The sequence below is a fragment of the Sorex fumeus genome, unplaced genomic scaffold, assembly GCF_029834395.1.
Source record: "Sorex fumeus unplaced genomic scaffold, SorFum_2.1 ptg000123l, whole genome shotgun sequence".
Taxonomy (NCBI): Eukaryota; Metazoa; Chordata; class Mammalia; order Eulipotyphla; family Soricidae; genus Sorex; species Sorex fumeus.
The window spans coordinates 6,680,350-6,708,276 of NW_026606180.1; the positions used below are offsets into that span (position 1 = coordinate 6,680,350).

The 27,927-nt window shown below is 55.2% G+C and overlaps 1 protein-coding gene across 1 annotated transcript; it reads right to left on the reverse strand.

Annotated features, from left to right (window-relative positions):
• Positions 1 to 3,484: 3,484 nt before the first annotated feature.
• LOC130044718 (unconventional myosin-Ig-like) lies at positions 3,485 to 17,896 on the reverse strand. The gene is made up of 21 exons (XM_056137346.1): positions 17,815 to 17,896; positions 17,633 to 17,726; positions 16,346 to 16,511; positions 16,125 to 16,178; positions 15,404 to 15,499; positions 14,420 to 14,539; positions 13,752 to 13,976; positions 13,503 to 13,648; positions 12,757 to 12,871; positions 12,490 to 12,660; positions 12,342 to 12,412; positions 10,554 to 10,628; positions 10,271 to 10,403; positions 9,535 to 9,701; positions 9,126 to 9,333; positions 5,647 to 5,870; positions 5,167 to 5,311; positions 4,573 to 4,677; positions 4,219 to 4,332; positions 3,899 to 4,053; positions 3,485 to 3,641 (listed from the first exon to the last, which is right to left on the reverse strand). The coding sequence occupies exons 1-21, from the start codon at positions 17,879 to 17,881 to the stop codon at positions 3,485 to 3,487; spliced, it is 2,808 nt and encodes a 935-aa protein (XP_055993321.1). The 5' UTR covers positions 17,882 to 17,896.
• Positions 17,897 to 27,927: the final 10,031 nt, after the last annotated feature.

A 27,927-nucleotide genomic window follows, 5' to 3' on the forward strand; every position in this document is an offset into this window, starting at 1 on the left:
TTAAATAAGTGAGGTCCATGCATACGGCAGGATGCCTGTTCACAAAAGAAAGGGGCATAGTGTCTAATATAAAAAAGAGAAATGTTATGCAAACGAAGGAAGCCAAGCAGGGTCAGAGAGTGGTACCGTGGGTAGGGAGCTTGGGTTGCGCGGGGCCGACCCAGGTTTCAACCCCTGGTACATCCTATGGTTCCCTGAGCACTGCCAGGAGTAATTCATTTTTGGAGGACTAACCCCAGTGATGTTCAGGGATTACTCCTGGCTCGGTACTCAGGAATTACTCCTGTACTAGCTCTCCGGACAGCCAGGAGTAATTATTGAGTGTAAACCCAGGAGTAACCCCTGAGCATCCCCAGGTGTGCCCCCCCTCCACCTCCCAATCAAGCAAAGCAAGCAGCCAGAGAGATGCAGCCCTAGTCTATGATTCCTTTTACGGAAAATGTCTGTATCAGGCAAAATACAGAGAAGCATAAAATTAATTTGCTGCTTCCCCGGGTGGGGTGGGGGGGCTGAGGAAGAGACAGGAGTGACTGATGTGACAGGAAGTTTGGATGTTAGGTAAATGCACCACCTGCTGATCGGAGGCTGGAGAGAGTGTGGGCTCTGCCTGCAGGACACCCCAGATCTGTTCCTAAGTGTCCCATCAGCATGGACCTGGGTGTGGCCCTGAGCATCACCAGCTGTGGCACACAAAAGAGGGGCCGAAGAGAGAGCACAGCATGTAGGATGTTTGTCTTGCACAAGGCTGACCCGGGTTCAATCCCCAGCATCCTATAGGGTCCCCTGAGCATCCCTGAGTGCCACCAGGAATTACTCCTGAGTGCAGAGCCAGGAGCGAGCCCTGAGCATCTCTGGGTGTGGCCCCAAACCAAAATAATAATAATTAATTAAGCTAGATAAAATGATCGATTTGGGGACCAGAGAGATGACACAGGAGGGAAGGCACTTGTCTTGCAAGTGGCTGCAGCAACCACAATCGTGGTTTGAATCTCTGGCACCTGAACACAGAGGCAGGAGTAGCCCCTGAGCACGGCCAGTTACCGCTCTGTCCCCTGTCTCCCCCAGTGATGCATTTTGTGGTATATGAATTTTATCCAATAAATGGATATAAAGGAAGACATGCAAAGAGAATTAAGTCTGAGCTTTTTTTTTTTGGGTGGGGGGTGACACCAGCATAACTTTAAAATAAGGGTGTCTGTGGGAAGCCACAGCCGGTGATGCTCAGGAACCACTCCTGGTGGCACTCAGGGGCCCATATGAGGTGCCAGGAATCAACCCTGTACGTGTGCACTGCAAGCGCCCTCCCTGCTGTGCTACCTCTGCAGTCCATTACAGAATTTGGAAACAAAAAGGCCCTTTCTAGTTCTCTGTGCTCACCCAGGCTTTCTGGGGGGTGGGGGGCGGGTACCAGCAATGGAGTATTTCCTCTTCTGCCTCCTTGCCACTCCTCTGGGTTCCACCACCTTCCCCCATCCCCTGAGTCCTGTAACAAATTTGAGGAAGGTTCTAGTTAACTGGTGGAAGATGAGGGGTGTCTCCATGTTGGGGTCCCTTGGCTCTCCTGGGGGGGGACCTGGGACAGGAAGCTGCTCAGTGGCTTCGGGCTGTGTCTGGGCCCACACCGGACCCTTGGCGGCAGCCAGCCCTGTGCCACGGGACCCAGCAAGTTTGCTCTGTGACTTCTGGAGATGCTATTTCTGGGGGCTTGAGGCATCAACGCTCATTTTCTGTGACCTCTTCCCTCTCAGCGGGACCTCAGCATGCCAAACCTGCAAATTGCCTCCCCCTGAGCAATACCCCATGTGCATTTTCAATTTTTTCACGAGTCAGGGATTTTCCCCATCCCTCAGCAAACCTCCCCTCCAGCCGGTGTCAGTAAGAGGGGCACACGCGAAGACCCGAAACCAAAGGACTGAGCCGGGAGGGCAGCCTCGGAGGGGCTCTGTGCTCCACCAGCCCATGCCAGGGGACTAAAGGCCTGGCAGGTTCCCAGGGACCGGGCAGGGGAGAATCCCAGCTGACAAGGAACGCTGAGAACAAGGGCAGAAGGAAAACCTTCAGCTGTTCGGTGGGGACCCGTCTTGGAACAGCTGCCCAGAGCTCCTGAGGCAGTGAGTGGGGACGGCTCCTGGGGACATGTTCTCCACAGGGACCTTGGCGATCGTGAGGGAAGGCAGAGTCGTCCAGGGGTGCTGAGGAGATCTGTGGGTTCCCGAGTCCCTTCAGGAGAGGGCACGTGGCACGGTCCCTGTCAGGTCCCTGTCAGACTCCCTCACCACCACAGCGCTTGCCCCCATGCCTTGGGAAGTGACCTCTGCAAATGGTGGCATGCACCGCTCTGAGAATATGCCTGATGGTGGCAGTTCTGTGACGGGTGGAAGCAGGGTCCTCAGCCGCCCCTGGTGCTGTTGAGTCTGCGGGTGCAGGCCTGCTGCCCCGGGGCTAGGCGCTAGAGGCTCTGGGGTCACCCTGCAGTGCGTGGACCGCCATGCAGGACTGGGATGGACTGGGGAGGACCGGAGAGGCCCAGCTCTGCCCCCTGAGCCCTGGTCCTGGTACTGCTGTCTGCGAACCCCATGCCCTGAACTCCACCTGACCGTCACAATCTTTCTTCCCCAAGGCCTCTGGCTGTGGGTGATGAGCCCAAACAGCCAAAATCTCTCGGACCATTTCCCAGGCTGTGCCCTGCTCCTAGATGCTCCGGCTCAGCCCCGGGTGAGAGATCTGGAGGAGCTGGGCCAGGAAGCTGGCACCACCTTGGGCCCGGCTCCCGCAGGTGCCAACAACACAGATCCACAAGCAGGTGCACAAGGCAGGGGGTGGGCGGGAGGAGGACTCTGGGCTGGTCTTGGAGGCAGCCTCTCCCCCACCAGCTGAGGAGGCCCTGCAAGGACAGAGGTGGCCCTGCCCGTTGTCACAGGGAAGAAACGATGAGTCATGAGGGCTGGTGGGTCTCGGTGGGTGCCTGAGCACTGCGGGTGCACGGAGCTGGGTGTGGCCCCAAAGACAGAGGGGCAGTAAACAAACAGGAACCAGGGGAAGCCCCAGGACCAAACCCCAAAACCCAGGCAGCTGAGCAGGCAGACGCTCACCTCCTCCACACCAGTGGGTGCTGGGGGGGGGATGTGCTGTCCAGGTGGGCTCTGCTGCCCAGTACAAGGGATCTGGGCCCACCACTGTCTGCGTCCAGGCAGCCCAGCACAGATGCTGTTCCAGGGCAGCTGGTCAGAGCCCACCTGGCTTGTGTCCGCCCAGCGCCTCCATGGGCCTCTGCCAGGATGGGACCAAGTGAGGGGCGCTGTGCAGCTGGGGCGGGACCGGCCAGAGGCTGTGAGGACGTGCAGGCCCCAGGGAGGCCGGCCCGGCCCCTGCAGGCCCACCGACTCCTGCGGCAGGCGTGCTGGGGGACTCTGGGGCGCAGGGCCGCAGGGGGCACACACCCAGCCGGGCAGAAAACCAACGTTCTTTATTGAGCTGGGGCCACTCAGGGGCCTGGCCAGAGCAGGGTGAAGGCCCCGCGGGCGCAGCGGAAGTCGGGCTGGGCCTGCTCCGGGCCACGCTCCACCGATACCAGGCGCCTCGTCCCGCGCTGGCTCAGGGGGATGCAGTCGGACACGCGCACGGCCAGCGGGCGGCCCTGCCTGGGGACAGGGCGGCGGGTCAGGGCGCCGAGTGGGCCGGGGACAGCTCGCCCCTGGGGACACGGGGGTGGGACAGCTCACCCCTGGGGGCACGGGGCTGCAGAGAGCTCGCTCCTGGGGACGCGGGGGCCAGGATAACTCGCCCCTGGGGACACGGGGGCCAAGGCAGCTCGCCCTTGGGGACACGGGGGCTGGGGGCCGGGACAGCTCACCCCTGGGGATGCGGGGGCGCGGGGAGGGCAGGCAGGACAGCTCACCCCTGGCAATGTGCAGCCAATACGCCCACCAGCTCTCCCACGCGGTTGTCCTGTGGGGGCTGCGCACAGTGCAGACACACCACCAGGTCGTCGTGGCCCTGTGCGTGCAGCACCACCAGCTGGTCCCGCCCACTGGTCACACTCAGCCCGGTCACCTGAGTGAGGGAAGGGTCAGGGTGCGCACCACCCCGCGTACACAGCCAGGACGGACGTTCTTCTTCCTTCCGAGCCCCCAGGACACACTCTTGCCCCACCCTGCGTGGGGGATCTGCAGAGGGAGCAGAGGGTAGGGGTGCGCAGGGGGTGGGGGGGACACTCACCTCATGGATGGGCAGTGCCCGCATCACGCGGTACCGCCGGCCGGGCTCCAGCTTGTACAGGTGCCGGTCAGTGAGTAGGAGCGCCCGGTCCCGGCGCTTGCTGAAGCGGTTCACCTGCAGGGTGGCCATGGGGGTCACTTGTCCACATTTGGGGCACTCTGTGGGGGTGGCCGGCTGCCCCCTTCCTTATCTCTGATGGCAGGAGTTTTAGGAGCAGTGGACAGCCCTGAGCTGGGGCTGCCCTGTTGCCCCCCGCCTGTTCCTGCCCACTGTCCCCTGGCCCTTGCCTCCTTGGTACTGCTTGTCCCTTGCACCCCACCCTGGCCGTGCCCCCCAACCCCCAGCCCTCCTCACTTTCCGGACGTGGCAGGAGAAGAGAACCGTGCTGAAGCCGTCCTTCTCCCTCAAGCTCCTCAGCTGCTGAGCAAACAGATCTGAGGCTGCAGGGTTGTCTGTGGCCTGCGGACAGAGGGACCAGCTGGCACAGGGTCCTCAGTACCCCTTGTGGACCAGCAATCGCCCTTCCCCTAGGGCTGACCCCGGCCAGCCGGCTGCTCCCCAGGCCTCAGATGCATGCCCATCCCCCTCTCAACCCCTGGGTCTCCGGGGGGGTCTTTGCTGCTGGGAGGCCCAGGCCCAGCAGGGTCAGACACGTTTCCACGCAGGGCCTGGGACTCACTCCCGCCACCATGGGCTCTGCCTGGGAACCGGGGGGCGTGCTGGGAGCGGGGGCTGCGCTGAGAGCAGGGTGCAGGCTAGCAGGGGGAACATCTGGAGGGCAGCTGTGAGCACAGCAAGGCTGAGTGAAGAGACCCTGCGACTGCAAGGAGCAGAGAAGGGCAGGACCCATGGACAGACAGACAGACAGACAGACAGACAGGAGGGAGAACGCAGCTGGGCTGGGCAGGGCCGCGGCTCCCCCGGCTCTCTGCAGCTGCCAACACTCACTGAAGACAAGTAGTCCTGGCTCCAGGCCCGCTGGCAGCCCCAGTCCGGCCGCAGCCCCTGCAGGGCACCCATGGCCGCAACCTTGGCTTTGATCTGGGCCACATCTGAAGGGGGGATGTTCTTGATCAGCTGCCACGCCCGCCACCTGCAGGGGTCAGAGGGCGTCGTGCATTCGCGTCCAGGTCCCGTGCATCCCATGCAGGCTTTGCCTCTCTGGGGCCTGCTGCCCCCTACAGGGGGTCTCAGGGCCTCTGCCAGAGAACTCCCGCCAGCCCCCCAGGCCCGCTCAGAGGCAGTGTCCCCATTCCCGAAGCCGGGCCTGACCCCCCACCCCCCACCCCCTGGCACAGCAGGGGCATCACGGGCTCCAGGCAGCTCGGGGCAGGCACAGCGGCTTCTCCCACGAGGGTCCCTGTGTCCCCGAGGGGCTCCGATCCTGCTCCCCTTCACCCAGCAGGCGCTGGCGGTCTGAGTGGTTACCTGCGGAAGAGCACCTGGCAGGTGTCCTGGAAAGGCTGCAGCACGGCGGGGGGCGGGGGCCAGACCATGTCCCGCCCATACAGCGGGGGCTGCAGCTCGGCCTGGAACTGCTGCTGCAGCCTGGCCAGGTGGGCGCGCACCTTGTGTCTCCGGAAGCAGCGCATGATGGTGTAGACGGCCCGGAGCCGCCGGCAGCGCCACCGGGCCAGGGTGCCCCGCCACGCCTGGGGAGAGGACGGAGGGAGCCCTGGGTCAGGCCTCGCTGGGCCCCACGACGCCCCTTCCCCTCAAAGCACTGCTTCTCTCTGAAGCTCTCCCTCACCCCAGCCTGAGACTCTGGCTACGTCTGGGGCTCTGCCAGGAGCAGGTCCTAGAAGGAGCGGTTCTCGCCACTGCCCTGAAGTTGCCATTCCAGGGCTGGAGAGAGTGCAGTGTGGATGGCCTTTGCCTTGCACAGGACCGGCCTGGGTTCAATCCCCAGCACCCCATACCATCTTCTGAGCCCTCCCTGAATCCAGAGCCAGGAGTGAGCCCTGAGCACTGCCGGGTGTAGCCCCCAAAAGAAGAAGCTGTGATTCCTACAGCTGGGCACCCCCACGTCCTCTGTGAGGTTGGGGGCACGCTCTCTCCTACAAATGCATCTGACCTGCTTTCGGCTGACTTTGGGCTTATAGGAAAAGTGAGACAGAAGGCTACCCCAGGGCGACCCAGAAATAAGCCTCTCCCAGGGACAGCAGCCTCGACTGGAAGTTGACAGGGCGTGGACACTGCCGGATGGCCCAGCAATGAAGCACAAACTTTTGAGAAACCCTGTGCTTGAGGTCATGATATTGTGACAGATTCAAAATGGGGGGCTGGAGCGATAGCACAGCGGGTAGGGCGTCTGCCTTGCACGCAGCCAACATGGCCGACCCGAGTTCGATTCCTCCGCCCCTCTCGGAGAGCCCGGCAAGCTACCGAGAGTATTCGATATGCCAGACACAGTAACAACAAAGTCTCCAATGGAGACGTTACTGGGCCCGCTCGAGCAAATCGATGATCAACGGGAGGGCCTTTACTTTACTTTACTCAAAATGGGGGGTTGGAGCGATAGCACAGCGGGTAGGGCATTTGCCTTGCACGCGGCTGACCCAGGTTCGATCCCCAGCATCCCATATGGTCCCCCCAGCACCGCCAGGAGTCATTCCTGAGTGCATGAGCCAGGAGTAACCCCTGTGCAAAGCTGGGTGTGACTCAAGAAAAAAAAATACCAAAATGGGTATCTGGCTGTTGGTTTGGTTTGGGGGGCCATACCCACTGGTGTTCAGGGGCCACTCCTGGCTTGGAGGTTGGGAGTGCTCCCTGCAGTGCTAGGGGACCATATGGTGCCAGGGATAAAACCCAGGCCTCCCCATGCTACAGCCCTTGGAACATCTCTGCTGCACCCAAGTCACCCCATATGTTAAGGGAGATAAATGAAACGTGTTGTCACTGATGGGTTTGGTACTTTGAGGGGTGTTTGGGATATTCCTTTCAGTTCTGGGAGAACCTGTCACAACTCAAGATGGAACCAGGGTCACGCCAAGAGCCTCACTCCAGCCCTCTGGGTTCCAGGTTTTTTTAATTGCTGTTTTTGGGATACCCTGGCAGTGCTCAGGGCTTACTCCTGGCTCTGTGCTCAGACATCACTCCCGAGGGTCTAGGGGACCTCTTGCTGTGGTGGTGGTAGGACACATGCAAGGCAAATGCCTTAAGCCCTGCACTGTATCTGGAGAGGGAGGGGCATGGGGCGAGCTTAGTGATAGCGCTCAGGAGACCCGATCTAATTCCCGGTCCTGAAAAAAAAAGAAAAATGGTAAGAAGATGTCATATTTGGGGCTGGAGAGCGTTTAAAGGACTGGGCATATGCTTTGTGCAAAGCAGGAGGCCTGGGTCCCCAAGCACTGTCAGGAGTGAGCCCTGAGCACTGAACTAGGAATATCCCCCAAGCACTGCTGGTTGTGAGCAAAAACGAAACAAAAAATAATAAAGTAAAAAAGATGTCATGGTAACAATAGGGCACTGACCTACATATTAGATACTGAGATGTATTTTTTATTTTGTCAGTGTTAGAGTTCTTAAACTGCTGATGTGAATTTGGATCTAAAAATTAAAATACTAGTTCTTAGAATATGCTTCCTGAAATAGGGTCCTATGATGTGATTCCACACACACACACACACACACACACACACACACACACACACTCCTTTATGTGAATGTGGAGAAAAAGTGAGTACACAATCGTCACCATTTAAATCTTTCAGCGTTGCTGCTAAAGCGATAAAAAGTTATGGGGAGAGGTGGATAAGAACAAGATGATTTTTGAGCAGACGTTAAGGGATTTCAGCTCCTAAATAACCGGTTCCCAGGCTGGAGCGATGGTACAGCGGCCGGCCCGGGTTCCATCCTCGGCAGCCCACGTGCTTCCCTGCTACTAAGCTCCGAGTCTCTGAGCACCGCCGGGTGTGACCCCCAGACCAAATCAAACCAAGCGTTTGTATTCCAGGCACCAGGCGGCGCTGTGGGCGCGGGCAGCGGCGGGTTCTCCACTAGCCCTGCTACCTGCCCAGTGGAGGACAAAGGAAGGAAGCCAGAGGCTCCCAAATTCTCACGCCTCCAGATCTTGTTTGGAGCCCCTCGATTCGCCGCAGCCTGACGCTGGGGACCACGGAACCAAGGTGACCTGGGAGGCACCCACACTTGTTGCCTGAGTAGCGCTGGGGCAGCCCCTACTGTCCCCAGGGTTCCTGTCCACCCTGGACGCTCGGTGCGCAGAGCTCACACCCCTCCCACCCGTTAGCGGAGCCGCCCCGCCCCGCCGCGCCCCGCCCCGAACCACCCCACAGCCACGCCCCTCCTGGCCCCGCCCACAAGACCACATACCAATGCTTGAGCCTCTGGGCCCGCCCATAAAGCCCCGCCCACAAGGTCACTTACCCTTGCTTGATCCCTCTGGGCCACGCCCACACGCCACGCCCCCTTCTGGCCCCGCCCACAAGACAGCATACCAACGCTTGAGTCTCTGGGCCCGCCCATAAAGCCCCGCCTACAAGGTCGTGTACCTTTGCTTGATCCCTCTGGGCCCCGCCCACACGACACGCCCCCTTCTGGCCCCGCCCACAAGACCGCATACCAATGCTTGAGCCTCTGGGCCCGCCCATAAAGCCCCGCCCACAAGGTCACGTACCTTTGCTTGATCCCTCTGGGCCCCGCCCACACGCCACGCCCCTTCTGGCCCCGCCCACAAGATAGCATACCAGCGCTTGCGCCTCTGGGTCAGCTCACAAGATCTTGACCATTGCTTGATCCCTATGGGCCCCGCCCACAGGCCACGCCCCTTGCGCCCCGCCCAAACGCCGGTGCTTGCCCCGTCCCCTGGGCCACGCCCATACGAGTCTCGCCCACGGCTTGTTCCGCCCCGGCCCCGCCCCGGCCCGCCCCGGCCCGCCCCCCCTCACCTTCTGCAGCAGCAGCACGATGATGGGGATGAGGCGGGCTCTGCTCTGCTCCAGCGTGACCAGAGTTCGGGGCGAGCGGATGAACAGCTTGCTGTGGCCGAAGGCCACGTCGTCCTGTAGCCCATGCTGCTCCAGGAGGGCGGCCACGGCTGCCCGGTCGGAACCCAGCAGGTGGTTGGGCCACGTGTACTCACAAGTCATCTTGTACCTGTCACCGCAGGACCCGCAGAGGATGTGAGCCCCCCGGGGTGAGGACCCCCCTTGGCGCGCCCTCTGGCCCATCCCCTGCCGCACCTGCCCTACCGGCCCCTGCCGCCCCACCTGGCCCAGCCCTGCCGCTGTGCTCTGCCTCCACGCCCTTGGCTCACTGGCCTCTGCCTCTCGCAGGGACAGGAGAGGGGGTCTGTACCTGAGCAGAAAGCGGGAGTAGGGCTGGCGGGAGGCAAAGCCGGCCCTGCGGACCCTCACATTCTCCAGCAGCCCCAGGTACGTGACCTGGTGGCAGCAGTGACTCTCATCCAGCCTCCTGGCCACCTTGTCGTCGTTGGGCTTGATACAGCGAACATAGAAGGGCTCCTGCCAGGGACAGGACAGTGTGGGCTGGCCACTGCCGCAGGCCTGGAGCACTGGGACAGGAGAGCTGTGCGCAGTGGGGAGGAGGGGAGCTCAGGGTGGTGGTGGAGCAGGGCCTGAGGCTGGGTAGCGCAGAACAGGCCCCCGAGACCAGTCGGTCTGGGAAGCTGTGCCCACCCATCCCATCTCTCACTTCATAGGCTCTCAGGCTGTCCTGGGTATTGTCCAGTCACCCTGGCCCCCTGTGGCACCTGCCTCTTAGCTTCCTAAGACAGTGCTCCTATCCGGTGCTCCCATCCAGGGCTCCTTGCTCAGTGCTCCTGCCCAGTGTTCCTGTCCACATGCTCCTGCACCACTGAACCAGCTTATGGCTTCCCCTGTTGTCCCTGTGACCCCAGGGCCATGACCCTCAAACTCAGAGCAGGAATCCCCAGACCTCACCATAAATCCCACAACCAGATTCTGCTGTTCACGCCGTGAGAGGTGTGAGTGCAGCACACTGGGTGGCCACAACCTCCCCCAGGACACGCGGTTGCGGGTCAGGCAGAGATAGTGGCTCTGGGAGGCCATACCTTGGAGGCCAAGTTCTCCACCAGGGCCACCATGGAGTTCTTGAAGAGCGTGCCTGCTGTCAGGGGCCTCCTGGTCACCTCAGTGATGTCCTGCTGCCCGTCCGGCCACATGGCCCGCACAATGGGGTCCTTGCTGTGGACACAGGCTGCATGCCCAGCTGCCCTGCCTCAGCCCTTGAAGCCCCATGGCCTTTGGGCGGGGCTGGGGGGTGGGCTCAGAACTGAGCGGCCTGAGCCTCTGGCCTGCAGCCACCCCTGTTGAATGCAGCAGGTGCCCCGTTACCTGTTGTACAGGAGCCGCTTGAAGTCCTGAAAGAGGGAATCTCTGTTCTTGTCGATGAAGCCCTCCACCGAGTACCTGCGGGCACAGGCCTGTGAGGGTGTCTGCGAGCCCCTTGCCCCACCTGCCCGGCTCTCTCTCCCATGCTCCCCTGAGTCACCCGCGCTCCCAGGGAGAACACTTCTTCCAAAGGCGCACTCACGACGAGTTACTCAAGCTCTTTGTGCTTGCTGTGCCAGACCAGGCTCAGCACAGTTTCCATGAGTCTCGGTGACGACCACCAGCCGCACTTCATGAGAACTGAGGACTCAGACTCCACTGCCTTGTTCCTCGCTAGAAAGCTCAGTGCCACAGTCTAGGTTCTACTTCTGGCGGGCTCAGGCAGCTGCCCGGACCTGGCTCCAAGGAGCTCCCACCTCCACCCCATAGGATCTTGGGCCCCAGTGCATCCAGTAACTTCTGCATGGGAGGGTGCTCAGACTATGGACTGGTGAGCAAGCGTCTGAGCACGACCACAATGAGAATGTGACATGAGCCTGCAAGAGCACTGCAGTGAGAGCACCGTGATCCCTGAAGCACGGGAGCACCACAGCTCGAAAGCGCACACACAGACATCCAGGAGTGAGCAGTGCCACTGGCCACCAGGACAGCAGCAGGCGACTAACTTCAGGGCTTGCATGTGGGTCTGGTCAGCAGATCTGACCGACATCCTGTGTTCCGTTCATCCCATCCTATTCTTCTGTTCCTTTGTTCTGTTACTGGACCACACCTGGTGGTGCTCGGGCCTCTATGCTCAGGCTCTGTGCTTAGAGCTCACTCCTGGCTGTGTGCTCAAGGAACACTACTGGCAATATTTGTGGAACCACATGCAGTGCCAGGAATTGAAGCGGGTTGACCGCGTGCAAGGCAAACATCTTATCCACATACTAGCTCTCTAGCCCAGATAAAGATCTTTATTTGTTTACTATGATCGGTTTTTTTTTTGCGTTTTGGGTCACACCTGGCGATGCACAGGGGTTACTCCTGGCTCTGTACTCAGAAGTTACTCCTGGCAGTGCTCAGGGGACCCTATGGGATGCTGGGAATCAAACCCGGGTCGGCCGCGTGCAAGGCAAACGCCCTACCCACTGTGCTATCTCTCCAGCCCCCTGATCTATTATTTTTTGACCATTTCTAAAGCTGCCCGGGGATCAACGCAGGCCGGCGGCATGGTTACACACACCTTATCTGCACTAGCAGTCTGTTTTCCAGGGGAACACTTTTATTAATCTATCTTTTATTTTGGGGTCATGCCGAGCAGGGCTCAGGGGTTCCTCCTACCTCTGTGATGAGGAATCACTGCTGGGAATGTTCATGACTACATGTGGTGCCAGGGATGAAACCGGGGTTGGCTGCATCCAAACAGCACCCACTCCGTTATCTCTATGACCTGGACAGGTGTTGCGTAAAGTTCCCCCAAAGATACACCTGTACTTGAAACTACTGTTTCAAGGGTCACTCCCTGATTTTTCCCTTGCGAGTCCGGTGAGGGGTTTGATTTCTGTGTTTTCGGAAGGGGGTGGGGGCGGCTGCGGACCGAGTGGGCAGGGAGGGCTCTTGCCTTGCTCGAGGCCGACTGGGGTTGGAGCCCGGACCCCCAGATGGAGCAGCCGGGCGTAAAAATTCCTGGGGTAGACAGAGCCAGGGCAGAAGCAAGCGCTGAGCACAGCCGGGTGTGCCCCCTCAGGAGAGCGTGGGAGGGGGGCGCAGGGGTGCTACCCCTCTTCCACCCCCTGCCCGCACCCGCCTTACGTGACGTCCCCCGCGTAGTGCTTGATGCGGAAGTCCCGGCCGAACTCCATGGTCTTGTCGGTGGGGCACAGCTGTGGGGCAGCACAGGTGAGCAGGGTGGGCGCGGCCCGGGCCCCGCCCGCACCGAGGGCGCGCGGCGCGGGCGCACCTGGCGGCTGCAGTAGTGCGGGTGGTGGCGGTGGTGCGTGTCCAGCGTCTGCAGGAAGAGGCGGTCGGTGACGGTGCCCGCCGTGCAGCAGGCCTCCTCCAGCACGGCCAGGATGCCGCGGTGCGGCCGCTCCACCAGCTCCACGATGGCCGCGTTGTTGAAGTACTCCACCTGCACACAGTGAACCGAGCCGCCAGCACCTCCTCGCGCGCCCCGTGCGCCCCGTCCCAGGGACGCCCCGCCCGCGGCCGCCCGCGCCGCACTCACCGCCTGCCAGGCGATGCCCTCCCGCTCGTACTCCTCCTGCTCCTGCTTCAGGATGAGCTGGATGAAGAGCTGCTGCAGCTTCTCGTTGCAGTAGTTGATGCAGAGCTGCTCAAAGCTGTCGGCGGGCCGCGCCCAGCAACGTGCTTCACTGCACTGGCTCTGGCTCTGGGGATTCCCCCCACCCCCACCACCACCACCTCCCTCTGCCCCCGCCTCCGCTCACACTCTTCAAAGCAGTTTTGGGGGGCTGGAGCCATAGCACTGCGGGGAGGGCGTTTGCCTTGCACGCCGCCAACCCGGGTTCAGTTCCCAGCATCCCATAGGGTCCCCAGAGCACCGCCAGGAGTGATTCCTGAGTGCAGAGTCCTGAGCATCGCTGGGTGTGACCCAAAGAGAAGAAAATAAATAAAAGGAAAGGCTCTCTTTCTCTCCCCGAAGCAGTTTTTGGTTTGGATCAGGTGTTAGGGCCACATCGACCGTGCTCATGGCTTACTCCTGCCTCTGCACTCAGGGATCACGCCTGGTGGGGCTCGGGGGACCCTGGAAAATGTCAGGCATCCCTCACTTAAAGGGAAGTGAGCCCAAGATTTTGTCTTCCTGGTCACCGCCAGGTGGACAGCACAGGATGAGGCATGAGGCAGGGACCAGTGGGGACAGTCCCCAGGAGCCTGTTCCCTTCCCAGGGGCACTCCTGAGAAGAAGGGGGCCCTAGTGGGGAGCGAGTGGGGGTGTCCTTGGTCACCCACCTGTTGACTGGGAGCACCTCGAAGCCGTAAATGTCCAGCACACCGATCACCGTGTCCTTCCCGTGGCGCCTGGGGTCCCGGTCCCGAGGCTCCATGACACCGTTGATGCGAGCCACGACCCACTCGAAGAGTCGCTGGTAGATAGCCTGCGAGGACGCCAGGAGCCTGTTACCAGGGCTGCATCTGGCCCTGACCCCTTCGGGAAGGCTGCTTGGGTCCCACCAACCCTGCCTCCTTCTCCCAGAAAACCTTAGCACAGGCATCGCGGGCATAGCTGGCCTCCGCCGACGTGTGGCCCTTCTCAATGAGCTCCCGGCCTCCCGAGGCCACGGTGCGGGACAGCAGACAGCGCAACAGCATGTCCCGGGGCGTGGCGGTCAGCTCAGCCACATGGTCCACCAGCTCCTCTGCCGCCACTGCCACATGTCCTTGCTCTGGCCCGTCCTCTGCCGTCTCCACAAACTCGATGTTTCCCTGGTGAAGGGAAGCGTGAGTGGACTGGGCTCCCTGCTCCCTGCTGGAGGGGTGGAGGAAGGGAGGGCAGTGCAGGCGGGCAGAGCTGCCTTAGACAGCCGAGACGGGCCCGCGCCTTCCCCAAGACCCCCGGACTCCTGACGGATCCCACTGCATGACTGCAGCCGCGTTCTGCCCCTCCTGCTCCTCCAGATCCCGCGGACGAGAGGCTCAGAGGCAGCGAGTGACCCGCCAAAGCCACCCAGCTCCGGAATGACAGAAGACGCTGGCACACCAAGCACAGCCTCATCGCTGGGCACGACATGCCTCGTTCTGAGCAGGAACGAAGCTCAGGAGGAGCCTCAGCCAAAGCCATTGCATTTTCAGCAGAGGGGAGCTGACCAGAGGCCTCCCGAGGCCGCTGTCTGTGCAGTGGGGACGCCCCAGCCCCCTTGGCGGCTCACCAGGTGCAGTATGGCAGCCAGGACCCGGCGCACGGAGCACACCTCCTCTGCACTGAACCCAATCACCCGCATGGCCTCTTCCACCGCCTGGTGGTGGCTCCTCTCATCCGTGTCCAAGGCCTGGGGGCGAAGGGACTCAGCACACCAGGGCCAGACGGAACCCCAATCCCTCTGTCCCCGCACTGACCTCCCCCCAAGACCATCAGTCAGGGCCCCAGACGACGCCCCGTGAACAGCTGCCTCGTGCCTGCACCAAGACTGCGGGACAGGGATGGATCAGCCAGGCTCACAAAGAGCTCAGCCCCGCCCCAACTACACTGAGCCCCGCCCCGCTCACACTGAGCCCCGCCCCATTCACACTGAGCCACGCCCCCACCTACTCTGAGCCCCGCCCCACTCACACTGAGCCACGCCCCCACCAACACTGAGCCCCGCCCGCTCACACTGAGCCCCGCCCCATTCACTCTGAGACCCACCCTCACCTACACTGAGCCCCGCCCCACTCACACTGAGCCCTGCCCCACTCACACTGAGCCCCGCCCCACTCACACTGAGCCCCATCCCGCCAACACTGAGCCCCGCCCCCACCTACACTGAGCCCCGCCCCACTCACTGAGCCCAGCCCCACTCACACTGAGCCCCGCCCCACTCACACTGAGCCCCGTCCCGCCCACACTGAGCCCCGCCCCCACCTACACTGAGCCCCGCCCCACTCACACTGAGCCCCGTCCCGCTCACACTGAGCCCCGCCCCCACCTACTCTGAGCCCCGCCCCCACCTACACTGAGCCCCGCCCCACTCACTGAGCCCCGCCCCACTCACACTGAGCCCTGCCCCCCTACACTGAGCCCTGTCCCGCCCACACTGAGCCACACCCCCACCTACACTGAGCCTCGCCCCACTCACACCGAGCCCAGCCCTGCTCACTCTCGGCCCTGCCCACCTACACCGAGCCCTGTCCCCCTCACGCTGAGCCCCGCTCACACTGAGCCCCGCTCCCTGGCGGGTGAAGTTGTACAGCGCAGGATTTCTCTGCAGGTGCAGCGCTCGCAGCTCCTCGTCCTCACACCCTCTCAGCATCTGTGGGACCATGGCACCCTCAGTTAGGGTCCCTGAGTGCCGGCTGTTCCTCTACCTCCACAACTCGCCCCTCCCGGGCATCCGGAGATGGTGTGGACATTGCCAACGAGCTGGTAGCTCTCACTTTGGAGATCAGAGTCCACTGGAGTGAAAAGCTGTCTGACACAGCACCCAGTGGTTCCGACCCATATTTGGCTGGTTCTGACCCCTCTCCAGGAGAAACAGGCTAAATGCCCCTCTGGAACAAGCAGAAAGAGCCCCCAGTTGTACCCAGAGCTACCATCCTCCCCCTCCCCCCACATGGTCTTAGCACCCCCAAGGGGGTGGGGGTGCCCACACTGGGGAACACTGGTACTGAACCCAGTCTATAAGAACCCACATCAGGGGTCATGCAGTGTAGACACTGTCCAAGACCAGGTAGAAGCAACTTTAGCGACTGACACAGCTTCAAACAGGGGATCGGTCTCACTCAGTGGATCTGCCAGTGTAGACTTCCAGCATCCTCAGAGCACCCACTAAGTGAGCCAGATCTGATTTAGACGCAGGTCAGTCATGGCGTAGACACAGCCTCAGTGAAGCTGGGTAGGGAGGGTGGTGGGGTGGCCCTGCCCCCCATGTAGCCTACCTGGTAGAAGGAGTGGAAGTTCCTCTCCCCCACGTGCTGCTTGAGGACCCGGGACTGTAAGGAGAGGGGGTGACTGAGTGAGGCTTCCACTGCCCCAAGCACAGCAGGAGGCGGGGGCTTGCTGGGGAGTCCTGGGGCCCTGAGGAGGAACTAAGTGCGGGTGCCCGGCCAGGACACTTGCCAGGGACCTGGGCATGGCAGGGGCTGTGCGTCATGCCCACCTTCTCCAGCAGGTAGCTGTGGATGTGCCCGCCGATGGGGTCCCCTTTGAAGTCGAAGTTGATGTCCATGTACTTGCCGAAGCGGCTGGAGTTGTGGTTGCGGTTGGTGTGTGCATTGCCGAAGGCCTCCAGCACGCAGGTAGACTTGAGCAGCACCTCCTTGACCCTGGACGGTGGGGGCGGGGGACTGTCATGAGGCAGGCCCCTTGCTGTGGGGATGCAGCCCACTCCAGCCCTCTCCGTGTGAGGACCTGCAGTCTGCGGTGGCCTTCACTCGGCTGCCCCATGCACACCAGGGACAGGGAGCCTTCCTCACAGATGCTTGGAAATGTTGCTGCCACACAGCTGTGAGGCATGAGCTGGTGTGAGGTGGTGCGAGATAGTGTGAGGTGTGAGGTGTGGGCTGGTGTGAACTGGTGGGAGGTGTGAGCTGGTGGGAGGTGTGAGCTGGTGAGGTGTGAGCTGGTGTGAGGTGTGAGCTGGTGAGGTGTGAGCTGGTGTGAGGTGTGAGCTGGTGAGGTGTGAGCTGGTGTGAGGCGTGAGCAGGTGTGAACTGGTAGGAAGTTGAGATGGTGTAAGCTGGTGTGAGGTGTGTGCTGGTGTGAGGTATGAGCTGCTGTGAGCTGGTAGGAGGTATGAGCTGGTGTGAGTTGGTGAGAGTTGTGAGCTGGTAAGAGGTGTGAGCTGGTGGGAGGTGTGAGGCTGGTGGGTGTGAGCTGGTGTGAGCTGGTAGGAGGTTGAGATGGTGTGAGCTGGTGGGAGGTGCCGACCCCAGGAAAGCCTCTGCTTCCCAGTACCTCGGCGCTCTCGTTCTTTCCTGAAGGAGACTGCCACAACTTGCATTCCTTCTCCCCCGAGCCCCATCTCATCCCATCTCCACAGGAAGCACTATGTCCCCACGAGTCCCCATGTGTAGGACAGAAGGACTCTGATTTCCAGATTCATACTCTCTACCCAAACCTCCCGCCTACTGTCCGGGGACTTTGTAACCACTGGCCAATACCCCTTCTGTTGGGACCCTTGGGAGGGACTGCTGCAGCGCGGCACCTTGGCAGGGAGGTTTGCAGGGTCCTCAGGGGTGCTCTGGGCTCGGAGCTCAAGGCAGTGACCAGGGGACCGTGTCGTGTGGGGTCACATGCCGTGGCACGTAGGCGCTGGTCTGCCGGACGCTGTCCCCGGCTGGCCGAGCTGCCTGTTCCGAGCATGTGGCGCGCCCTGGAGCCTGTGGGCAGCCGGTGCCCTGAGCCTCATCTCTCCACCTCGTCCCTTTGACGCCCTGAGCCTCACCTCTCCACCTCGTCCCTCTGGCTGGGGTTGGTGACTGCGGCGATGTACTGCATGATGTGCTTGCTGGCCTCCGTCTTCCCTGCCCCGCTCTCCCCTGGGGAGGAAGGGTGAGATCAGTGCCCCCGCCTAGCCCACACCGGCTCGGTCCCCTCCCTGGCACCAGGTGAGGCGGCTGTGCGCACCTGAGATGACGATGTAGGTGTCCCTGGCCCACTGCTTCATGGCGTGGTAAGCAGCGTTGGCCACCATGTAGAGGTGGGGCGGCCGCTCGTACAGCTCGCGGCCCTGGTACTGGGCGATGGCCTCGGCTCCGTACAGGGGCAGCTCCTCATAGGGGTTCACGGACACCAGCACCTCACCTGTTAAGGCGCGGATCGTGATCTCCCTTTAACGACAAAGAGAGTCCAGAGACTGCAAACAGCAAGCAAGGTTTATTGTAAGACTGGCTAGCCAGGGTCAAGCCGCCTACACAGACACACAGGTCAGTTAGGTGAGACAAGACCCCGAACTTCTTCAAAGGGGATCTTATATAGGCCTCCACAGGCCGTTATAGCAAAGCCCGCGCATTTCATAGCCAATAGATTTGTAACAACATATGCTTTCTTAACCAATCCAATTAAGGGTACATCACTTCCTAGCCTATAGTTTAAAGATCAGCATTTTGCGTCGGTGCTTAGGAACTGACAGGTTTTTAAGGCAGTCCTGGGTCTTGCAACATGGGTCTTGTGAGAGACATCCGGTTATCTGGTCTGACCCCCACCCTTTACCTGTACCTGTATCTGAATTCCTTGCTCAGGGGCAGAAAAACCAGTTATTTTGCAGTGCAGGCTCCTATAAAGCGGATCTGAAAAAGGTTATCTAGACCTGTTCCTTGAAAAACAAGTTATTTTGCAATGCAGGTTCCTATTAAGCTAAGCTAAATTAATTCTGGTGGTAGTCCATTTTTAGGCCTGTCCCTTACATTCCTCCCTTTCTCCACTTCATACTGAGGAATCTTCCTCAGCAGGCTGTAAAATCTGATACGGTTGTTTTAGTACCAGTAGCTGGACAGTGTTATTTTGGTGCCTAACAAAGTTCACAAAGCGGTTGAGGACCCAGGGACCAACAGTCACCACGAGCAAGGGGATGACAACCAGTCTGCCTGGAAGCAGGATGGCGGCGGCCTGAGTGGGCCGGCTGGACGTCTGGGTCACCGCAAAGCCATTTGTTCGGAAGTGTTGGCGGCGTTGTCGGACAGCAGCTTTGGGCCACTCTGCTGGGGGACTGCGGGTGCACAGCTCCTGCCAGGCCCAGCCGACCATGGCCTGCAGACTGGCCCCACTCAGCAGCCCGCTTGCTTGCTGCCTCTGCCTCCTGGAGCTCGGGCTGTTGATGTGCACCTTTGCACAGCCTGCCAACCACTCTTCTGCTCAGGACCGAGCGACCAGAGATGAGCATGAGACCCTGCCCCCCAACCACCTGTCCGGGGTGAAGCTCGAGCTGGACGGGCACCTCAACCAGGACTTCCATCAGGAGGTGTTCCTGGGGATGGACACGGACGAATTTGAGGAGGACACCGAGCCGTGCTGGAGCAGCGGGAGCTGATGGTCATCTTCTCCAAGGTGGAAGCTGACACTGACAGGAGGGTAGCTAGCCAAGGAGACTGGTTAAACCAGGACTTGTGCCAGCTTTCCTGGGCCTCCCTTTCTCTTCAGCGCTGCTCAAGGCCCTCCCCGAGCTTGGCCGTGGAGTCTCAGACCATCCCTGTGTGGTCAGTATAGAGAAGCAGCATTTTTCTCCCAACACCACACATAAATCCCCATTCTTCATTGCCTTGGGAGGGGGCCTTTCCTGTCTACCTGCCTACATCCTATTGCCCCTCTCCCCCAGAGATTCCACCACCTTGAATCTTTAAGGGAAAATGGCAGAAGGTCCGTCTTCTGGAGCTGCTTCATGCTGACAATGGGGCGCTGGCCCTGCCTACACAAGGGGTGAAATCTCATGCTACCTCAGCTTTTTAGTGGCCCTCAGCAACGAATTGGTTGGGTTCCTGAAGTTATCTGAAAGAAAAGATCAGTTCGATTAGACTGAGGGATATCACTTTGAAATGGTTAGACCCTGGAGGAGTAGAAGTTCCTTTCTGACCCAGTAAGGACAGAGTTCTCTACCCACAGGTTTCGCTGATAGAAAAATGACTTCCTGTGACCAGATTTTTCTACTGGACACAGAAACACCAAGCAATTCTCTGGCTTTCTCAGTGCAGATTGGAAAAGCTTCTGCCCATACACTGAAGCTATCAATAAGAACCAACAGATATTTATACCTTGGACATATGAGCATTTGATCATTTGCATAAAGCCAAGCTGCGATCCTCCTCTAAGTTCCTTGATGCTGAACAGGTGTTAGGAGAGGAGGATCAAGATTTCCACTAGGTTCATTAATGGCACAGAAAGCACAGTTCTGAGTTACTTCTACCTTACTTGCTACTGAGTCCCTTTAATAATATTCCACTGCATTGGTCCAGGAGTTAGCAACTTTCCTTGTTGGTAAATCATCCATCATCTTCCTTTGGAAACCTCCAATGTCCATCGTTCCTCTTCTGCAGAGCATTCTGGCTTAGAGGAAATATTCTCTGGTGTTAATCCCATGATGCAACCAAAATTAAGAGCTGTTAACATCCTTGTTCTCTTCAAATGACTGTTCACAGAAAATGAGATGCAATACAGAAAGTATAGAAAGAAAATTCACAGTATTTTAGAACTAGATATTAATACAATCTAATTTAACCAGTTTAGATGCCCTTTCTTGACACTTTGGCCAATTCACAAACTGGGGGGAAGCAATTCTGCACTTTGAGATGAGCTTCACCCTAGTAAGACTCTGGCTTCCAATGCTCTGATCAGACAAGTGACAGCATGTATAACATTGAATTCCTTTATAGATTAGTCTGTTTTCCTACAGTCAGTAAACCAAGTTTTATCTAAATTTCCCAAAAGAGGGGGTATCTTTCAGATCAAGATTAGGATAAATTTACTCAATCACCTATGTAGAATTAGAAGCTGGTTCTTACAAAAAAACGAGTTGCAGAAACATGGTTTTCTCTTCACCTTCATTTTAAAACTTTGCAAGATAGTTTTACAAACCTGGCTTGTTCTTTTGCATAAACACAGTAAGATTAGAGAACTCTCCATTTGGGATACCCCATTATTTACTGAGAAGTCCTGGGGATCGGCTAAAGACAGGAGACACACCAAAAGTGACATTAATCTTATCTGGCACATCAGAGCTACCCAGGCCTGGCCAGAAGATGTCCCGTGATGAACTGGATGGATGTCCTTGAGCCTTCAGGTTGAGCTGGATATGGCTTTGGGCCTCATTTTCCACAGAGATGCCCCGGCAGAAAGGAGTCCATCCCATCCCTTCTTCAGGGGTGGGAGAAATCCAGGTTTCCAGGTTTTTCCTTGACACTGAGAGTAGGCCCAGACTGAGTTAGTCATTGCAGAGTCCTAGATTCCTCATTCTCTATAGCAGTGATAATTTCCAGTCTTTTCTTGAGCCGGCCTGCCTCTAGGGTCGCCCTGAGATTTGTAGGGTACTTGAAACAGTACCAGTTAAGTCCCTACTCCTGTCATTTAGACAGATCCCCTGACTGTTTCCCTGGAAGAGGGCTTTGGGGTCCCACAGTTGTTTTTTTTCCTGTCTGCGTGAGGGGTAGACCCTACTACAGAGAGGAAAGACTTATCTGGATTTATGCAAACCAACATAGAGCCATGAAACATCAAAAACATACTGAAGGTGCAAAAGAAGAGAAAAGCAAGCATTTCACTTTACTCACAGAGATGTAATACACCTGTTTGCTGTGAGTCCTAGTCAAAAGAAGCTAAAATCTGTAGAGATAAAGCATACCGTTTAACATGTTTTCAATCCCATGTCAAAACCCTTGATTCCCTGCAACTTTTGAAAAATTCAATTATCTAAGAGCACTGTAACAGGAGTCCGGATGATCCACCTATCGTCTTTTCCATAGATCTTACTGAAAAGGTACTAGAACAATTCTGCATGTGATTTAAAGAGTTTCTTATAACAAAACAATTTGATCAGTTCCTTTTCTTAAACCAACCTCAAACCTCATATACACATTCCTTTTACATACATTCTGTAACTGGATTCCTTTCCTTTTTCCCACTGACATCTCCATCAATTATCTTTCTGACTTAAGACACACATCTATATTCCTAATAGTCATCCCACAAGTTTAACCTCTTATTTTACTGAACTTAGTACAACATGATCTCCCAAGTTTAGACACTAAATCATCTCATTTAACATTGACAAAAATACTCTGAAGTACCATTTCAAAAGCATTATATCAGTTCTATTGATATTTTAAAAGGCTTTAGAGATGCTCACAACTAAAGTTCTTACAACATATATTCACTGGGCAAAAGTTCACTTTACATTAGAAATTAACCAAGAGACATCTTAGAATTCTGATTTCTAGGAAAATACAAATACAAAAAGATTAAACACTCAGATTACCATAGAACAGAAAGCATTTCACACTTGTGTACAAAGTTCTCTGAAGATCAGGACTAGGTTGATACCTGGAGACAAAATTTGGCATGAAATAAAGTTATCATAATAATAGCATGCATTTTCACATACAGGACAGGCTGATTAATAGTCAGTAAAAGTTCCCACATTTCCATGAGATTCTCCATTTTTATCTCAAACTCTATACCAAGGCACAATGCTATGGCTTAACTCTATCAAGATGACATCTGAGATCACTTATAATTCTTTGCTAAGTACCTCTAGAAATTTTAGTTACCAAAAGTCTCAGAGATCAAATAAAAACACTGGTAGGACAAGTTTTGCAGCTAACTTTATAACTCTAGAAACTCATGTTTTAAAACAAACATGAATCTGTTTTTATGTACCACATTATTTCAACTCACAAGATTTTCTAGGTCAAATATTCTAATCCAATGCAGATACAAATATGTACATTGATATAACAGCATAAAACCTTTGAACCACCAATTAATATAAAACATGATAAAACCCTCTTTGACTTAATTTCAATAGTTCTTGTCCCTTAGTTATTTAAATCATAAGTTTTCTACACCAGTTACTTTTACCAATTCCACAAGAATACAAACATGTTCTCAGACACAGAAAAAGCCCTTTAGTTTTTTCCAAACTTTGATATTAGCATAAGAAAAAGCACTTGGACTGTCAATGTTTATGGAAACATAAGAAAACTATTTATGAATATGAGGAAACTTTATTTTAGTGGCTTATGTACCTCTGTTGTTTGTAAAACAGCTAAATTCCTCATTACAATTGGCTGAGGCTTGTAAGATTAAAGCCTTGCATTCTCTGGACTTTATTTCACTTTGGTTTCAGGTTCTAGTTCCACAGCTCTTCTAGATAGTACAGATTCTTAAAAGAATTACAACTGTTAACCATTAATGTTCTTCTAATAGGAAATTTAGATTGAGAATTCTGCTTTCTCTGTAGGCTCAACCTTCTGATAAGAAATCTTCGTTTAAACCTTGTCGAGCAAGTTCCAAAAACAACTGCATTCCTTAAATCACTGAGTTGCATATCACTGACATCTCTAGAATTTCTACTTCTGATTTCAGCCTGGTCCCAACACTCTAGTGTTCCACATAGAGAGACAGATAGACAGACACAGACAGACAGACAAACAAGACAATGAACTGACTTAAACACCACACATACATGTGCACACATCTGTAGTTGATCGATCAATCTGACCCTTCAAAAAATGGCAGGGAGAAACTGATGGACTGAGAAAGGAAGGGACTGTCCCCAGAGCGAAGAAACCTTATTGCTGATTGGGAACTCTGCTCCCCATTTCCCAGCCTGACCAGCCAGTCTCCCGCTTGTTAAAAATGGGTCAAGAAAGCGCTTTTGTTGATATAAGCCGGCAAAATAAACTATGACAAAGATGTTACCATATATTGGCCAAGGCTAGTTCTGAGGCAGGGAGCTAGTATCATGTTCTTGCATTTTCCTGCCTCTTCTGCTTTGATAATCCTATTTCTTTTGTTACCTGCAAAGATCTGACTGCAGAATGATCTGGTAACGCAAACTGCCATTCACTGTATATTCTTCCCAATATTCTAACTTATACCCAGGCCACGTGGTGTTACAGAGGTCAACAAGATACTCCTTATCTAAACCATCTACTTGGAAGCTCTTCCGGTCCCCTTAGGAGAGGCAAAAGTGATAGACCTGGAGAAAAGTTTTGCCAAGGAACCATCCCTTTTCATAAATTATTGCTTGCAATTAGGAAATCATCTGAGGAGCTTCCAACTAGGTAGTTTTAGATAAGGAGATCTTATTGACCTCTGTAACACCATGTGGCCTGAGTATATTGGGGAAAGATAGCCAGTGAATGGCAGTTTGCATTACCAGATCATTTTGCAGTCAGATCTTTGCAGGTAACAAAAGAAATAGGAGAGTATCAAAGCAGAGGAGGCAGGAAAATGCGAGATCTTATGATAAACTGTTTGACATCAGAAAAAAAGAAGCCTATCCCCATGTCTGATAGGAAGGTACTAGTTCCCTGCCTCAGAATTAGCCTTGGCGAAAATATGGTAACATCTTTGTCATAGTTTATTTTGCCGGCTTATATCAACAAAAGCGCTTTCTTGACCCATTTTTAACAAGTGGGAGACTGACTAGTTAGGCTGGGAAATGAGGAGCAGAGTTCCCAATCAGCCGCCCTGGGAACTGTCCCTTCCTTTCTCAGTCCATCAGTTTCTCCCTGCCATTTTTTTGAAGGGTCAGATTGGTCGATCAACTACAGATATGTGCACATGTACGTGTGGTGTTTTCGTCAGTTCACTGTCTGTCTGTCTGTGTCCGTCTGTCTGTGTCTGACTGTCTATCCGTCTGTGTGTCTGTGTGGAACACTTGAGTGTTGGAACCAGGCTGAAATCAGAAGTAGAAATTTTAGAGAAGTTAGTGACATGCAACCCAGTGATTTAAGAAATGCAGTTGTTTTAGGAACCTGTTAGACAAGGGTTAATCCTTATCAGAAGGTTGAGCCTACAGAGAAAGCAGAATTCTCAATCTAAATTTCTTGTTAGAAGAACATTGATGATTATATTATTAACAGTTGAAATCCTTTTTGAACTTAAGAATCTTGTACTGTCTAGAAGAGCTATGGAACTAGAGCCTGAAACTAAAGTGAAATAAGAGTTCAGAGAAAGCAAGAACTTGTCTTACAAGCCTCAGCTAACTTTTATGAAAAATTTGTAAGAGGCAGTTTCCCTTTTTCTCACAGAACCTAGCAGGTCTTAGATACGGAGATCTCAGGTGCTAGCCAGGCCTGATCTTTGGGTTGCAGATTCCCAGCTCTAGGCAGGCTAGTCTTTGGTACAAGAGTGGAGAGAGGATTGGAATAAACTGCAACTAAGATCAAGCAGCCTGGCCATAAGGTTTCCTTCCTTTTCCTGCCCATCTCCATCTACCTCCCTGGAGTGGGGGAAACTACAGAACGCTGGCGGTGGGAAAGATAGATTGTTGCCATCCTTTTTGTGCTCACACAACAATTCAAATATTTTCTTATGCTGATATCAAAGTTTGGTTAAAAAAAAAAATCCAAAGGGCTTTTTCTGTGTCTGAAAGCATGTTTGTATTTCTGTGGAATTGTTAAAAAGTATCTGGTGTAGAAAGCTCATGATTTTAAATAATTAAGGTACAAGAACTATTGAAATTAAGCCAAAGAAGGTTTTATCATGTTTTATAAAAATTTGTTTATAGGTCTTATGCTGTTATGTTAATGTACATATTTGTATCTGCATTGGATTAGAATATTTGACCTAGAATATCTTGTGAGTTGAAATAATGTGGTACATAAAAACAGGTTCATGTTTATTTTAAAATATGAGTTTCTAGTATAATCTCTCTGGAAAGAAAGATGGCGGCCGCACGGGAGCCTTGTGGAAAGCGGGTTTGAGCCGGGCTCGGGGGAGCGGCGGGGACCTCATGGGAAGGGGGGCTTTGTGGGCCGTCCCCCACGCCCCACCGGGGTCGCCAGCTGCCCCCCACGAGCGGCTCTCCGGCACGGCCACGGCCCCAGAGGCACAAGGACTTAGCACAGAGAACCAGCCGCTTGGAGCAGAAAAGCAAATGGACTTGTGTTGATCTGCGCCACCAAGCTGCCCGGAGGGGGAAGGGCGTTGACCAGCCCGCCCGCTCCTCTCTGGAAAGAAAGATGGCGGCCGCACGGGAGCCTTGTGGAAAGCGGGTTTGAGCCGGGCTCGGGGGAGCGGCGGGGACCTCATGGGAAGGGGGGCTTTGTGGGCCGTCCCCCACGCCCCACCGGGGTCGCCAGCTGCCCCCCACGAGCGGCTCTCCGGCACGGCCACGGCCCCAGAGGCACAAGGACTTAGCACAGAGAACCAGCCGCTTGGAGCAGAAAAGCAAATGGACTTGTGTTGATCCGCGCCACCAAGCTGCCCGGAGGGGGAAGGGCGTTGACCAGCCCGCCCGCTCCTCTCTGGAAAGAAAGATGGCGGCCGCACGGGAGCCTTGTGGAAAGCGGGTTTGAGCCGGGCTCGGGGGAGCGGCGGGGACCTCATGGGAAGGGGGGCTTTGTGGGCCGTCCCCCACGCCCCACCGAGGTCGCCAGCTGCCCCCCACGAGCGGCTCTCCGGCACGGCCACGGCCCCAGAGGCACAAGGACTTAGCACAGAGAACCAGCCGCTTGGAGCAGAAAAGCAAATGGACTTGTGTTGATCCGCGCCACCAAGCTGCCCGGAGGGGGAAGGGCGTTGACCAGCCCGCCCGCTCCTCTCTGGAAAGAAAGATGGCGGCCGCACGGGAGCCTTGTGGAAAGCGGGTTTGAGCCGGGCTCGGGGGAGCGGCGGGGACCTCATGGGAAGGGGGGCTTTGTGGGCCGTCCCCCACGCCCCACCGAGGTCGCCAGCTGCTCCCCACGAGCGGCTCTCCGGCACGGCCACGACTCCAGGGCACAGAAACCAATCTCTTAACTAGCTAACTTTTAATAGAAATTCTTCCAGGGTCAATAAGTAAAATAGCAGAAATTCAAAACCACGCGGCCGCTATCGCGGCCGCGTGACATCATTTTATTCTTGAACCAAGTTGTAGAAAGCAAATCATTTCACAACGCTGTTTCAGCATGTCTGATTGGGGGAGGGGTGGGTCGTAAACTCTAAACAATAATGGTGCATCTTCTATCGAAATAATCTATCTAGTCAAAGTAGATAGAGTATTAACTAGAACTCATCTGCCTCACAAAGAATTGGGAGGGGTGGGAGGTGGGGGTCTATTGGGGTTCGGGGTTAAAAATGAGTATTGGTAAAGGGAAATGTGTTTGGTATCTACATAACTGAGACCTAAACCCGAAAGCTCTGTAACTTTTCCCACAGTGATTCAATAAATAAATAAATTATAAAAAAAAAAAAAATTAAAAAAAAAATATGAGTTTCTAGAGTTATAAAGTTGGTTGCAAAACTTATCCTACCAGTGGTTTTATTTGATCTCTGAGACTCTTGGTAACTCAAATTTCTAGGGCTACTAAGCAATAAGTTGTATTGAATTAGTCTCAGATGTCAGCCTGGCAATTAGAAGCCATAGCATTGCTTGTCTAGTGCTTGAAAGTACATGCTATTATTTTGATAATTTTATTTTATGCCAAGCTTTGTCTCCAGGTATGAACCTAGTCCTGACCTTCAGAGAGCTTTGTCCTCAAGTGTGAAATCCTCTGTTTCATGGTAATCTATGAGTGTTTTAATCTTTATATCTGTGTTTTCCTAGAAATCAGAATTCTAAGATGTCTCTTGGTTAATTTCTAATGTAAAGTAAACTTTTGCCCATTAAATATATGTTGTAAGAACTTTAGTTGTGAGCATCTCTAAAGCCTTTTAAGTATAGAACTGATGCTTTTGGAATGGTACTGCAGAGCACAGTTTTGTCATGTTAAGTGAGATTATTGGAAGCTGTGTCTATACTTGGGAGATCATGTTGCACTAATATGGATGTATGTCATAAGTCAGAAAGATAATGGATGGAAATATCAGAGGGAAAAAAAGGAAAGGAATTCTGTTAAAGTGAGGTTGATTTTTAAATGAATGAAAGTTATGTGTAGAAGGTTTGAGGTTGTTCTAAAGAAAAGGAACTGGTCAAACTGTTATAAGAAACGCTTTAAATCACATGCAGAATTCTTCTAGCACCTTTGTGGTAAGATCTATGGAAAAGATGATTGATGGATTATCTGGACTCCTGTTACAGTGCTCTTAGATAATTGAGTTTTT

Coding starts and splice junctions, on each gene's coding strand:
- LOC130044718 (XM_056137346.1), bottom strand. CDS start 17,881: ATGGTGGCCAACGCTGCTTACCACGCCATGAAGCAGTGGGCCAGGGAC. Junction 15,500..16,124: donor ACTTCCACTCCTTCTACCAG/GTAGGCTACATG, acceptor ATGGTCCCACAG/ATGCTGAGAGGGTGTGAGGA. Junction 12,661..12,756: donor AGGGCATCGCCTGGCAGGCG/GTGAGTGCGGCG, acceptor CACTGTGTGCAG/GTGGAGTACTTCAACAACGC.